Source organism: Eleutherodactylus coqui, chromosome 11 (assembly GCF_035609145.1).
Source record: "Eleutherodactylus coqui strain aEleCoq1 chromosome 11, aEleCoq1.hap1, whole genome shotgun sequence".
NCBI classification, from domain to species: Eukaryota; Metazoa; Chordata; class Amphibia; order Anura; family Eleutherodactylidae; genus Eleutherodactylus; species Eleutherodactylus coqui.
In genome coordinates, this window is record NC_089847.1 from 82,817,046 (window position 1) to 82,831,839 (window position 14,794).

Consider the following 14,794-nt stretch of genomic DNA (forward strand, 5'->3'; position numbering starts at 1 on the left):
TAAGCAATGAGAAATCCAATCCTGTGCCACCTCCATCTGGAGCTGCACACGTGGGCATAGCAATGGGGAACCTATGTGCCACACACTATTCATTCTGTCAAGGTGTCTGCATGCCCCAGTCAGACCGCGTTTATTTATAAATAGTCACAGGCAGGTACAACTCCGCAATGGGAATTCCGTGTGCACCCACAGCATGGGTGGCTCCCTGGAACCCACCGGCTGTACATAAATGTATCCCATTGCAGTGCCCTGGACAGCAGAGCTAACGTCAGATTAAATGCAGGTGGGCTTCGGCCCACACTGCATGCCCCAACCTGACCGGGGTTTTTAATTCATAGACACAGGCAGGTACAACTCCCTATTGTGAAGTCCCTGTGGACCGACAGCATGGGTGGGTGCCAGGAAGCCACCGGCGGTACATATATATATCCCATTGCATTGCCCATCACAGCTGAGGTAATGTCATGTTTAATGCAGGTGGGCTTCGGCCCACACTGCATGCCCCAGTCAGACTGGGGTTCTTTAGAAGTGGACACATGCAGTTACAACTCCCTGTGGACCCACAGCATGGGTGGCTCCCTGGAACCCACCGGCGGTACATAAATATATCCCATTGCATTGCCCATCACAGCTGAGGTAATGTCATGTTTAATGCAGGTGGGCTTCGGCCCACACTGCATGCCCCAGTCAGACTGGGGTTCTTTAGAAGTGGACACATGCAGTTACAACTCCCTGTGGACCCACAGCATGGGTGGGTGCCAGGAAGCCACCGGCGGTACATAAATATATCCCATTGCATTGCCCATCACAGCTGAGGTAATGTCATGTTTAATGCAGGTGGGCTTCGGCCCACACTGCATGCCCCAGTCAGACTGGGGTTCTTTAGAAGTGGACACATGCAGTTACAACTCCCTGTGGACCCACAGCATGGGTGGCTCCCTGGAACCCACCGGCGGTACATAAATATATCCCATTGCATTGCCCATCACAGCTAAGGTAATGTCATGTTTAATGCAGGTGGGCTTCGGCCCACACTGCATGCCCCAGTCAGACTGGGGTTCTTTAGAAGTGGACACATGCAGTTACAACTCCCTGTGGACCCACAGCATGGGTGGGTGCCAGGAAGCCACCGGCGGTACATAAATATATCCCATTGCATTGCCCATCACAGCTGAGGTAATGTCATGTTTAATGCAGGTGGGCTTCGGCCCACACTGCATGCCCCAGTCAGACTGGGGTTCTTTAGAAGTGGACACATGCAGTTACAACTCCCTGTGGACCCACAGCATGGGTGGCTCCCTGGAACCCACGGGCGGTACATAAATATATCCCATTGCATTGCCCATCACAGCTGAGGTAATGTCATGTTTAATGCAGGTGGGCTTCGGCCCACACTGCATGCCCCAGTCAGACTGGGGTTCTTTAGAAGTGGACACATGCAGTTACAACTCCCTGTGGACCCACAGCATGGGTGGCTCCCTGGAACCCACCGGCGGTACATAAATATATCCCATTGCATTGCCCATCACAGCTGAGGTAATGTCATGTTTAATGCAGGTGGGCTTCGGCCCACACTGCATGCCCCAGTCAGACTGGGGTTCTTTAGAAGTGGACACATGCAGTTACAACTCCCTGTGGACCCACAGCATGGGTGGCTCCCTGGAACCCACCGGCGGTACATAAATATATCCCATTGCAGTGCCCAACACAGCTAATGTAACGTCAGCTGTAATGCAGGTGGGCTAAAAATTAATTGGATTACACTGTAGGCGAGGGCCCCCCAAAATTGGTGTACCAACAGTACTAATGTACCTGAGAAAAATTGCCCATGCCCAACCAAGAGGGCAGGTGAAACCCATTAATCACTTTGGTTAATGTGGCTTAATTGGTAACTAGGCCTGGAGGCAGCCCAGTAAAAATAAAAATTGGTTGAGGTGAAAATTTCAACGCTTTAATGAGCATTGAAACGTATAAAAATTGTTTAGAAAAATTATATGATTGAGCCTTGTGGGCCTAAGAAAAATTGCCCGTTCAGCGTGATTATGTGAGGTTTCAGGATGAGGAGGAGGAATATTATACACAGATTGATGAAGCAAAAAGGTCCCCGTTTTGGATGGTGATAGAGAACGATGCTTCCATCCGCGGGTGCAGCCTACGTATTGCTTAGGTATCGCTGCTGTCCGCTGGTGGAGAAGAGAAGTCTGGGGAAATCCAGGCTTTGTTCATCTTGATGAGTGTAAGCCTGTCGGCACTGTCGGTTGACAGGTGGGTACGCTTATCCGTGATGATTCCCCCAGCCACACTAAACACACTCTCTGACAAGACGCTAGCCGCAGGACAAGCAAGCACCTCCAGGGCATACAGCGCGAGTTCAGGCCACGTGTCCAGCTTCGACACCCAGTAGTTGTAGGGGGCAGAGGCGTCACCGAGGACGGTCGTGCGATCGGCTACGTACTCCCTCACCATCCTTTTACAGTGCTCCCGCCAACTCAGCCTTGACTGGGGACCGGTGACACAGTCTTGCTGGGGAGCCAGAAAGCTGGCAAAGGCCTTGGATAATGGTCCCCTGCCTGCGCTGTACATGCTGCCTGATCTCTGCGCCTCCCCTGCTACCTGGGCCGCGGAAATGCGCCTTCGGCCACTAGCGCTGTTGGATGGGAAGTTTACCATCAGTTTGTCCACCAGCGCCCTGTGGTATAGCATCATTCTCGAACCCCTTTCCTCTTCGGGTATGAGAGTGGAAAGGCTCTCCTTATACCGTGGGTCGAGCAGTGTGTACACCCAGTAATCCGTAGTGGCCAGAATGCGTGTAACGCGAGGGTCACGAGAAAGGTATCCTAACATGAAGTCAGCCATGTGTGCCAGGGTACCTGTACGCAACACATGGCTGTCCTCACTTGGAAGATCACTTTCAGGATCCTCCTCCTCCTCCTCCTCCTTTGGCCATACACGCTGAAAGGATGACAGGCAAGCAGCATGTGTACCCTCAGCAGTGGGCCAAGCTGTCTCTTCCCCCTCCTCCTCATGCTCCTCCCCCTCCTCCTCCTCCTCAACGCGCTGAGATATAGACAGGAGGGTGATCTGACTATCCAGCGACATACTGTCTTCCCCCGCCTCCGTTTCCGAGTGCAAAGCGTCTGCCTTTATGCTTTGCAGGGAACTTCTCAAGAGGCATAGCAGAGGAATGGGGACGCTAATGATTGCAGCATCCCCGCTCACCATCTGGGTAGACTCCTCAAAGTTTCCAAGGATCTGGCAGATGGCTGCCAACCAGGCCCACTCTTCTGTAAATAATTGAGGAGGCTGACTCCCACTACGCCGCCCATGTTGGAGTTGGTATTCCGCAATAGCTCTACGCTGCTCATAGAGCCTGGCCAACATGTGGAGCGTAGAGTTCCACCGTGTGGGCACGTCGCACAGCAATCGGTGCACTGGCAGATGAAACCGATGTTGCAGGGTGGCAGCGTCCGTCTTGGAGTTGCGGAAATGTGCGCTGACCCGGCGCACCTTTCCGAGCAGGTATGACAAGTGTGGGTAGCTTTTCAGAAAGCGCTGAACCACCAAATTAAAGACATGGGCCAGGCATGGCACGTGCGTGAGGCTGCCGAGCTGCAGAGCCGCCACCAGGTTACGGCCGTTGTCACACACGACCATGCCCGGTTGGAGGCTCAGCGGCGCAAGCCAGCGGTCGGTCTGCTTTGTCAGACCCTGCAGCAGTTCATGGGCCGTCTGACTCTTCTCTCCTAAGCTGAGTAGTTTCAGCACGGCCTGCCGAAGCTTGCCCACCGCTGTGCTGCCACGCCGCGCGACACCGACTGCTGGCGACGTGCTGCTGCTGACACATCTTGATTGCGAGACAGAGGTTGCATAGGAGGAGGAGGAGGGTGGTTTAGTGGAGGAAGCATACACCGCCGCAGATACCACCACCGAGCTGGGGCACGCAATTCGGGGGGTGGTTAGGACGTGAGCGGTCCCAGGCTCTGACTCTGTCCCAGCCTCCACTAAATTCACCCAATGTGCCGTCAGGGAGATATAGTGGCCCTGCCCGCCTGTGCTTGTCCACGTGTCTGTTGTTAAGTGGGCCTTGGCATTAACCGCGATGGTGAGGGCGCGTACAATGTTGCGGGAGACATGGTCGTGCAGGCCTGGGACGGCACATCGGGAAAAGTAGTGGCGACTGGGAACCGAGTAGCGCGGGGCCGCCGCCGCCATCATGCTTTTGAAAGCCTCCGTTTCCACAAGCCTATACGGCAGCATCTCCAATCAATTTGGCAATGTGCACGTTTAACGCTTGAGCGTGCGGGTGCGTGGCAGCGTACTTGCGCTCGCGCTCAAACAGTGGCGCTAGCGACGTCTGGACGCTGAGCTGAGAGACATTGCTGGATGGGGCCGAGGACAGCGGAGATGAGGGTGTGGGTGCAGGCCAGGAGACGGTAGTGCCTGTGTCCTCAGAGGGGGGTTGGATCTCAGTGGCAGGTTGAGGCACAGGGGGAGAGGCAGTGGTGCAAACCGGAGGCGGTGAACGGCCTTCGTCCCACCTTGTAGGGTGCTTGGCCATCATATGCCTGCGCATGCTGGTGGTGGTGCCTCCCCAGCTGATCTTGGCGAGACAAAGGTTGCACACCACTGTTCGTCGGTCGTCAGGCGTCTCTGTGAAAAACTGCCACACCGTAGAGCACCTTGACCTCTGCAGGGTGGCATGGTGCGAGGGGGCGCTTTGGGAAACAGTTGGTGGATTATTCGGTCTGGCCCTGCCTCTACCCCAGGCCACCGCACTGGCTCGGCCTGTGCCCACACCCTGACTTGGGCCTCCGCGTCCTCGCCCGCGTCCTCTAGGCCTACCCCTACCCCTCAGCATGGTGTATTACCAGTAGTGCAGAAACAGAACGCTGTAATTAAATGTGCCGCTTATTGGCCTGTGGTTGGAGGCTGACTTCGCTTACGGAACGCCAGGAAATAATTTTGCGCAAGCCTGCTGTAACACTTAGCTGGCTGCGTATGAATTTGGAGAACTACTACACCCAGCAGAGACCCAGAACACTGAGGACAGTCACAGGCAGCCCAAATAGATTTTTTTCCCCAAATTTTTTTGCAAAAGCCCACTGCCTATATTCAATCAATATGTCTTCTGTCCTTGCCTAAGCGCTTCTGGCCCTGGAGTATGTCAAAGAACTGCAGAGTGTTGCACTGTGAACTGCAATACAGCGGTGATTTCACAGCCCAGACAGAGCCAGGAAATAATTTTGCGCAAGCCTGCTGTAACACTTAGCTGGCTGCGTATGAATTTGGAGAACTACTACACCCAGCACAGACCCAGAACACTGAGGACAGTCACAGGCAGCCCAAATAGATTTTTTTCCCCAAATTTGTTTGCAAAGGCCCACTGCCTATATTCAATCAATATGTCTTCTGTCCCTGCCTAAGCGGTTCTGGCCCTGGAGTATTACTGCAGGGCGCAATGCTCTGCACGGCCGATATACCAAAAAAAAAAAATGTGCAACACTGCAAAAAGCAGCCTCCACAGTACTGCACAAGGTTAGATGTGGCCCTAAGAAGGACCGTTGGGGTTCTTGAAGCCTAAAATACTCCTAACACTCTCCCTATAGCAGCTCCACCAAGATACCACTTTCCCTCCTCTATGTCAGAACGCATCTGTGGCGAGCCGCGGGAGGGGCCGATTTTTATACTCAGGTGACACCTGATCTCGCCAGCCACTCACTGCAGGGGGGTGGTATAGGGCTTGAACGTCGCAGGGGGAAGTTGTAATGCCTTCCCTGTCTTTCAATTGGCCAGAAAAGTGCGCTAACGTCTCAGAGATGAAAGTGAAAGTAACCCGAACATCGCGTGGTACTAGTTACGAGTAACGAGCATCTCGAACACGCTAATACTCGAACGAGTATCAAGCTCGGACGAGTACGTTCGCTCATCTCTAATTTTAACCCTTTCCAATCCACTGTCTGATGTCTAAAGACATTCTGGTTGATGGCTGTACAGCTTCGATGTTGGAAGACTTCCGGCAGGGTATTCTTACTGTATATTACTGGCCGCTCTGTTGTCGGGGGGCCTCTCCAGCATGTCCCATATTGCAGTACTGGCTCTAGCCAACAGATGGCACCATGGTATAATGGCAGAAAGAGAAAATCCCCTAGGAAACCCTGAATCCAAAATTGGATTGCAAAGTGTTAACAGGGATATGTTGACTTTTTATATCCACTGTATATACCCCAAAATGAGTCCAATAAAAGCTTTAACTCTTCCTGCAAAGTACAAGGTGTAAAACAACTACATTGAATTAAAGATAAAAAAAGTATGACTGCTGAAACACAAAGGATAAAAAACGTGCAGGTTCTTATGGCTAAAATGAGTTGCGTCACTAAGGGGTTAAAGAGCAGCTGAGTTGTACACCAACTGTATTTACTTGAGACATAAATTTTAAAATGTACAATGTAAAAAAAGTGTCCTTTTCAGGAGGGATTTTCCAATTTTAATGTGACTGAAGCGGGTTAAAGGGGTATTCCCATATGGGACTTCATGGCATATCCACTGGAAAGTCTGATAGATGCAGGTTGCCCCTCTACAACCCGCGCCTATCTCAAGATCTGAGCCCTGAAACAGTAAAGCAGACTGTCTTATGCTGTTTCTCTAACCACCGTAGAAGTGAATTGGAAGTATGGAAACAGTGCAGTACATTGACCTATGCTGGTTTTGCAGTTCCCCCAATTTACATGAACAGCATAGCTCGCTGTACTATGCTGCTTTTGTAACTCCTATTCACTTCTATGGGAGTTTTGTGCACAGCCACCACAGTGCGTTCCAAGCTCTTTCTTTACTACCCCCCCAGCCTGACCGCAGTGAACAAAGGAGTATTCTTATTGCAACTATGATGAGCTGAGCTGGAAATACCCCTTTAAGCCCCAAATATGCTTAAAAGGTTAATATATCATTGCAAAGTCAATATGTTATTGTTTGTATTGCTTCATTGCATTAACTACCTATATAATGTTTGAATGAACTACAAATATAAAAATCCTTTGAGGACGCGTCCTTATTATTCACATAACCAATAATGTACATGTACACCGGCTCATCACAGGAACTTAACTGCAATGCTATTAATGGAGTTCTCATAATGCGTCAAGTTAGCGTTTGCTACATTTGTACTCTACTAGCATATGAATAGTTCTCCTAAAGTCAATGCAATGTAAAATCATCCTATCTAGGGGCGAATTCAGCGACTGCGTATTGAGATGCTTCCGGCAAGTTAGTGACTATGTGGTAAGAAATGGGAGGAAACAGGACGAAGAGAGGAACTGATATATCTGAAGAAACCACAGTGACATTGTGAAGAAGTATTCTGAGCAGAGGAAAGAGATTGACGACAGAGCAGCGAAACAAATGTGCATAAATGAGATGTCTAATAAAGGACAGGAGAGCTAGCGGAGGAGATCAGATAGGTTATACTGAAGGGCTGAAACCCGGAAGACATGGACGGCCAAGTGGGGCCAACCATGAACCATGTAATGGATGGAGCATTGGTCACATGGGTAAGAAGCTTCTATCGGCATTATGGTCTTCAATCGAAAATCATAGATCTGTTGTTTTTTTTTAAACTACATGTGAATCATGAGCACAGCGTGTAAAATATCCTTATATGTTATAGATGTAAGCACTGCATCACCTGCATGTTGCACCCTATATTATATTATGTATTATACTTTGCATATGTCTCTGTGAATCATTACCCCAGAGTGAGCTGGGGTAACGAAAGCTGAGGCAACTGTGGTTGAGAAAATCCATTTCCTAATTTTCAGACTTTTTTTCTTTCACCTCAACTCCTCCTCCAGTACATTGTACAACAGGGTGGTTTAACAGCCGTCTGTACATCTGATGCTAATCGCACAGAGTTAGAGGAATGCCATATATGTGGGTCATGGGCCTGTGTATGTAACAGGCCAATTATAGGGATGCAAGTTTGTAGCTTGGTATACAGATATAGCAGCGTTGAATGTGTCATATGCTGCAGATGATTGTGATATGATATTTGTATATTTTCATAAGGCTGTAGATAAATCTACTCTATTATTTAAGTAAAGAGTTCTAACAGTGCACAAAAGGAACAATTACACAATAGCCCTGCTCCATCTGTATACACCATATTGTTTGTTTGTGAATAAACAGGAAAGAGGAAAAACATAAGTGCAAGCACCCGGTGCTTGTGGGTGCAACAGATAGGCAACAGTACCTCCTCCGACATCTACACTGAATGGAACAATGCTATCGGTTCTAAATCGGCGCAGCGGACCCTCGTCGTCCAAGCGAGATAACTAACTAACTAAGCACCCTAACCCCCCCCCCCCCCCGATGAACACAGCGTAGCCTGTATAGCCCCCTAGTCCAGAGCAGTATAGCCCCCCTCCGCTGTGGTGCAGGTTCCATCGTGTGACATATACATGGAGCATGCTACAACTTTAATTGTGTCAGATTGGTATGGACTTGCAGTCCTACAAGTACAGTAGAGGCTGTGTGCAAGAGCCCTTACAGAATTAAATGCCCGACATACACGGCTTATTTAGATAGATAAATGCTATTCGCACAGTCTGTTGTTGGCTTTTTTTGAGGCTTCCTGTATTGTATTTTTAAAATGGTATCAACAGCCTCTCCTTTTTTATGATGAAATCATAATAAAAAGGAACTAACCAGAAAAGAAAAAAATATGGTCAGTTTGAAAAGCTAAGTCCACATGGCTGTGCGAATAAGCTGCGAGGAATTATTTTTAGGACCAGCATTTCATACACCAGTCTGAGGCCGCCTCCGGATTCCACAGCAAATACCGCTTTTATAGCATGCTATGACAAAACACTATATCCTCTACATGAGTGGAAATCGATGGCCATTTTCTGCTTGCAAAGAAGAAATCGCAGCATGATGAGATTCTATGTGACTTCTGTGCAGACGGCTTCAATTGAAGTCAATGGAAGCCGTCCGCCCTGCGACCCTTCTGCAGTCATCATTGCGGAAAGGTTGCAGAATCCGTCTCATCATCTAGCGATGATATGGCATAATCTGTACTGCTCGTGTGTGCCAGTACGCCGGCCGCACATCCGCAATACAGATCCAGACAGGTACACGAGGGTTACTGGCTGGCTTGACAAACAATGCCTGACACTCATCCCTGAATGTTACTCGCTCCCGTGCTGTTGCACAGGAGCGAGTATCATTGGCTTGCAGTGAGGAGGCTGGAAGAGATTTCTCTCCTTGTTCTCCCCCGCCCCTTTCCATTCACTTAAACACAGCATCTGTTCAGTGCTGAACAGCTGCTGTTTATACTAAACGATCGTCGTTCAGGATTTTATGCAGCCTAAACGATGAGTGATGATCTGAACGATGATTGTTCAGTGCAAACAAAAGCCGTTCAGTACTCAACGGCTGCTGTATTAAGTGAATGGAGAGGGGTGGGGGAGAGCGAGGAGAAATCTCCTGCAGCCGCTCTGCCCCCCTGCTGGCCGCTCTATCATAGAACCATTGATACTCGCTCCTATGTAATGCGGGGACGAGTGTCAGGCATTGTTTGCCCAACATTCGTCCCGTGTAAATGGGGCTTTAGACTCTGTAGGGGCACATCATGTTGACAAGCAAAATGGTAACACGCATTTGTCAATGTTATCATACATTTCCAGGAGGAATAACATAGGAAAAGCATAATGCAAACGATGCTTCAGAATTGTTAGTTAATCTCCTTTTTGATTCAGTTGGTACAGGGATTGGCAACAGGAACTACTGGTATCAAGGAGAATATTGATTTATCGACAAAGTAGATAGTATTGACCGTCTATGGCCCCACAAAACCATAGGATGTTGTGAAACACCATAAGAATGGATGTTTACTTTAAGTCAGGACAAGTGGCCACAGTGTAACCAGGTGCAGTTGCAATTGCAACATCAGGTTATCCCTCCATCTGTGTCCCTTCCTCATTTTCCCTTTGTGCCAACGGAAGCTAATTATCAACAATGTGACTGCAATGTAACATTCTTTGCAATCCCCTACTGCTGACATCATTGGTGCCATATGGCTAGATCACATGAAAATGTATGATTCTAACAATAATGTTATGTTAAATTAAAGATTGATGATCCTTATGTGACTTCAGGTCATGCTGGGAGTTGTAGTTCCACAACAGTTGAAGAACATACTTCTTAATCAAGTGAAAACCACATCTGACATTGCTTGATGTTTAAAAAGTCTTAAAATATAATTTCTAAAAAAATAAAATAGTACATAATACATGTTATCATTTAAATCAACTTTTTGCCCTAGGCCCACATAAAATTCCATGCTCTGTAATACTCTTCTATTTAAGACGTATAATTAGCACTCTTTTATCTTATGTTGTCTATTAGTTCCTGAATGTAATGACAGGACTGATTGGACTGTTGTGACATACAATGTAGGTAGAGAGGGAAAATCTAGGAATGGGTCCAAAATATGGAAGAAATGCAAATCTTTCCATTACACATTTTCTCTGTAGGTTCAACTTTACTAACAAGACAAATGCAAAAAACTGACCAGAATATTAGCAGGGTCTGGTGAAAATTGGTGTTTTTTTTTCAGTTGTATTCTGTATAAATCTAATTATGGCATCTTCTATAACGTGGTTTATAGGGGAAGATAAACCTATACATTATGCAGTACAGACCATCATACAGTGTCACACTGAGTGTGTGTATAGCTACTGTGGCAATGTCTGGGTGGGGGCTGGCGACAGCGGTACTCACAGTCCACGTAAAAGTCTGAATAACTGTATTTTTCTTGGATATTCTAACAGAACACTCAGTGGAAAACAATCACCACTGGTAGCACATACAGTTTGTGCAATCAACAAACAAACACTTGCCCATCAAGGTGCTAACTAAACAGCAGTACTCTCACTTACTACTAACGTGCAGCAATGGTCAGCAAACAGCAGAAGTCCACCAGGTAGATGTGCTCACTCCAGACTCTAACTGCGTGAACTTGCAGCCTGTTATGTCCCAGTCATTATCTCAGTGGGTCCAGCTGGGCTCACTGGGATCCAGAAGGAAGACCTGTACTGGAGTTTTATCTCACCCAAGTATTTGAGTGAAATATACACTCCCCCCATGTCTACATTCCCTTGTACATGTCTACACTACATAGACACTACCATGCCAAAAGTCATGGGACAGGAAATAATATTGTGTAGAACACCCTCTAGCCCGTTGAAGTACAGAAACTCAATGTGGCATTGATTCTAGTAGTGGATGGAAGATGTTTGGATGTATGATGAACCATGCTGTCTGCATAGCCACCCACAGCTCCGTGCTATTTGTAGGTGCAGGATCTCGGGTGCGAATGGACCTCCTTACCACATACCATAAATGCTTGATTGGGGTCATTTCAGGTAAACGTGCAGGGCACACCACATGTAGGAACTCACCAGAATGCTCCTTGAACTGGACAACATTCTGGACAATTTGGGCCCAATGGCATGGTGCATTGTCCTGCTGGCATAACCAATGATTATGGGGGTACATGAAAAGCTAAAATGGTTACTAAGCAGTAAAACGTTGTGGGCTTCAGTCAATGATGTGTTTAGGTAGGCCAGTGGACAGAATAGATGCCATTAGAATACACCACACACAACTATAGAACCCCCACCAGCCTGCACAATGCCTTGTTGACAACAGAGGCCCATAGGATTGGCACCAAACACAAACCCTCCCATCAGCCTGAAACAATTGGTACTGTTACTTATTGCGCCAAGCCACATGTTGCCAGTCCGCTAGGGTCCAGTTAGCAACCTCATGAGTCCAGGTGAGGTGCTGTGTCCAGTGTTGTGGCATCAACAGAGGCACTCTGATGAGTCTTCTGTTGCCATATCCCACGGAAGCTTAAGAATGCTGCACTGACTTTTGGAATATGCATGTGGGACCTCTAGAATTGCATGTAGATGTGATTTTTGGAACTGGTGCTAGCTTTTACCTAGACCTCTTTCCTTTAACCAAGTAATACATTTGAGACACCAGACGTCACAAACATTAACTATCACAGGTCTCTCCTAAATATTCTTTCCCTCTCCGGTGACTCATAATCCTTATTTATGCATTATGGCAATAAAGCAAGTGAAACTTCAAATTACTTCATAATTCAGAAACATAAATATATAACTTTAACCCCTTCCCGCCCCATGACGTAAGGGTACCGCTCCCGCTTGACTGATCTCGCGCTATCCTGCAGCGGGAGCCAGCTGTCAGTGATAGCCGGCCTCTGGTTGCAACAGCGGGGGGGGGGGGGGGGGGCATCGGAGATGCGACCCCCACTGTTAACCCCTTCCCTGCCGCGATCTAAGTAGATCGCGGCAGGGAAAGAGTTCACAGAGGGAGCGCGCTCCCTCTGCGTCTCCAGCCGGTTCTTGCAATGTTATCACGAGAGCCCGGCCTGTCGCCATGGCAACAGGACGCCAGACACTGGCGTCCTGTAGTGCCAATGCCTATGATCGCTGTATAAGCGATAAGGCATGGCAGGGCAGTAGCCCTGCCATGCCTTATCACAGCGATCATAAGTGCTGTACTGTAAGTGCCCCAGAGGGACTTAAATAGTGTAAAAAAAATAAAAATAAAAATGTGAAAAAAGAAAAATGGAAAAAAAATGTTAAAAAACCCGATTTTTTGGTCCTTTTTCTAATATTAGCATAAAAAAAGGGAAAAAAAATTAAAAGGCACATATTGGGTATTGACGCGTCCGTAACAACTTGTACAAAAAGTTGAACATGCTTTTTATTTTGTACGGCAAAAAGCATTAAAAAAAAACGCTAAAAAACAGAGGCAAAATGCAAATTTTTAGCATTTTGCCTCCCAAAAAATGCAATAAAAGTGATCAAAAAAGCTGTATATTCCCCAAAATGGTACCAATAAAAGTTACAGCCCGTCTTGCAAAAAATAAGCCATCATAGAGCTCCGTACATAGAAAAATAAAAAAGTTACAGGACTTTGAATGCAGCGATTTAGAAAAATAAAATTCCAAGAAAAGGGGTTTTTATTGCAAAAAGGTGTAAAAACCTAAAAAAAGTACAAGAATTTTGGTATCGTTGTAATCATACCGACCCGCAGAAAAAATGTATCATGTCATTTATGCTGCATGGTTAACGCTGTAAAAAAACAACTAAAAAATCTATGGCAGAATTGATGCGTTTTCTCTCTTTGTTATCATAAAAAGAATAATAAATGTTTTATGATATAGTCTATGTATCCAAAAATGGCAACGATAAAAACTACAGCTCGCCACGCAAAAAACAAGCCCTTGTATGGCCGCGTCGACGGAAAAATAAAAAGGTTATGGCTTTTGAAAAATGGAGATGAAAATCCTCCAAAAATCGTTGCGTCCTTAAACCCAAAATTGACCATGTCATTAAGGGGTTAATTAGCTCAGTACATGTTTGACTCTGGTCTTATCAATTACTATAAACATGGGGCCTGTATCCTTCCTACATTGCTGGCAGGCCTGCTTACTAATTATCAAGTCTCTCACATAGTGTACACCATTCTGTTTTGTTTAAGGCCAGGCTACTTATGATTCAATGCTCTTGCACAATTACACACTGTTGCTGGACCATGGGGTCCTCTCAGGCGGTCCAGATACAGCACATCCAGTAGTCCTTTGTCTAAGAAACTGTTTCTCCATGGTGCCACCTTTCTCTGACACTTGCAGAACAGTTTTTGCCCTCTCTATTTCTCTCAGAACTTATTGCATCATTATCATAAAGTTCTTGGTTTACCATACAGGGCCTCATGTCCCCGTGTTCTGTTGATCTTGCTATGCAGTGTAATGGCCCACTTCATTGGCAAAAGCTGCTACCACGTCCTTTTTAATCTTCAGTTGCTGCTTCCACCAGTCACTGCTGCTGCATTGCTATCAGTTCTCACACACTAGTTAAGATGGCTGCCGTAATATCACATAGTGGTGGGGCTACACTCTCAGCCCATGCACTTTTTAGATCCTTCTGGCTCATTTCACGGGAAGCATGGGAGGGAGTAGGTGGAGCCTCCATACCTATCACTCCAGCCCTAGTAATAGCTTTTCTTCTGGGCAGTAACATGCTAGCCACGTCACTGCCAACATCACAGAGGGGCAGAACCTCCTCCCCGTAGCAATCTCCTCTTCTCCTTATTCCCTCCCTTCCTCCGCCACTGCATTAGCAGGAAGGAGGAGCCCTGTTACAGTGCTTGTATGCACCTTCCTGTTTTTTTCCACCCTGGCTGTGTCACTGGGGCAGCAGGGCGGTATTCCACATAGCGATGCAGGCACTGAGAATATCCGTTTGTCGGTTCACCTGTCTGCTCCCCGTCCACAGTGGGTATCGGGTAGGGCTAACAAGCAACCCTTGGGCCACTGTAACAGCAACTGTAAGCCGCTTCTCTGTGTAAGGGGTTGGGTATGGGGCATCACTTACCTCCCTTCCAATTTCTACTGGAGTCACCTATTTGTTCGCACTAACACTTCTAGACAGAAATCGCTGATCACAATCATTAAGCACCGATGGCTGTCCACTGAGCTGTCCACGGTGGATGGTAATCCCTTCTCTGATGTATTCCCGGTATACATGTGACACTGTGAATCAAGAAATTCTAAATGCCCACACAACTTTGTAAATAGAATGGCCCATGTGTCTGGCACCACTATCATGCCTCATTCAAACTCTTATAATTCACGTCGTTTTACCATGAGAATGTTGGATAAGGCCTCGCTCACAGGATAACACCTCACACCTTATACATGTTT

General features: G+C 47.2%; 1 protein-coding gene across 1 annotated transcript in view; it reads left to right on the forward strand.

Annotated features, from left to right (window-relative positions):
• The first annotated feature begins 7,357 nt into the window (after window positions 1-7,357).
• Window positions 7,358-14,794, forward strand: part of LOC136582068 (girdin-like) — a 59,245-nt gene continuing 51,808 nt past the window's right edge. The window contains exon 1 of the mRNA XM_066582841.1: window positions 7,358-7,544. Coding sequence (XP_066438938.1) covers window positions 7,485-7,544 — 60 coding nt within the window. The 5' untranslated portion in view covers window positions 7,358-7,484. The remainder of the gene's footprint in view (window positions 7,545-14,794) is intronic.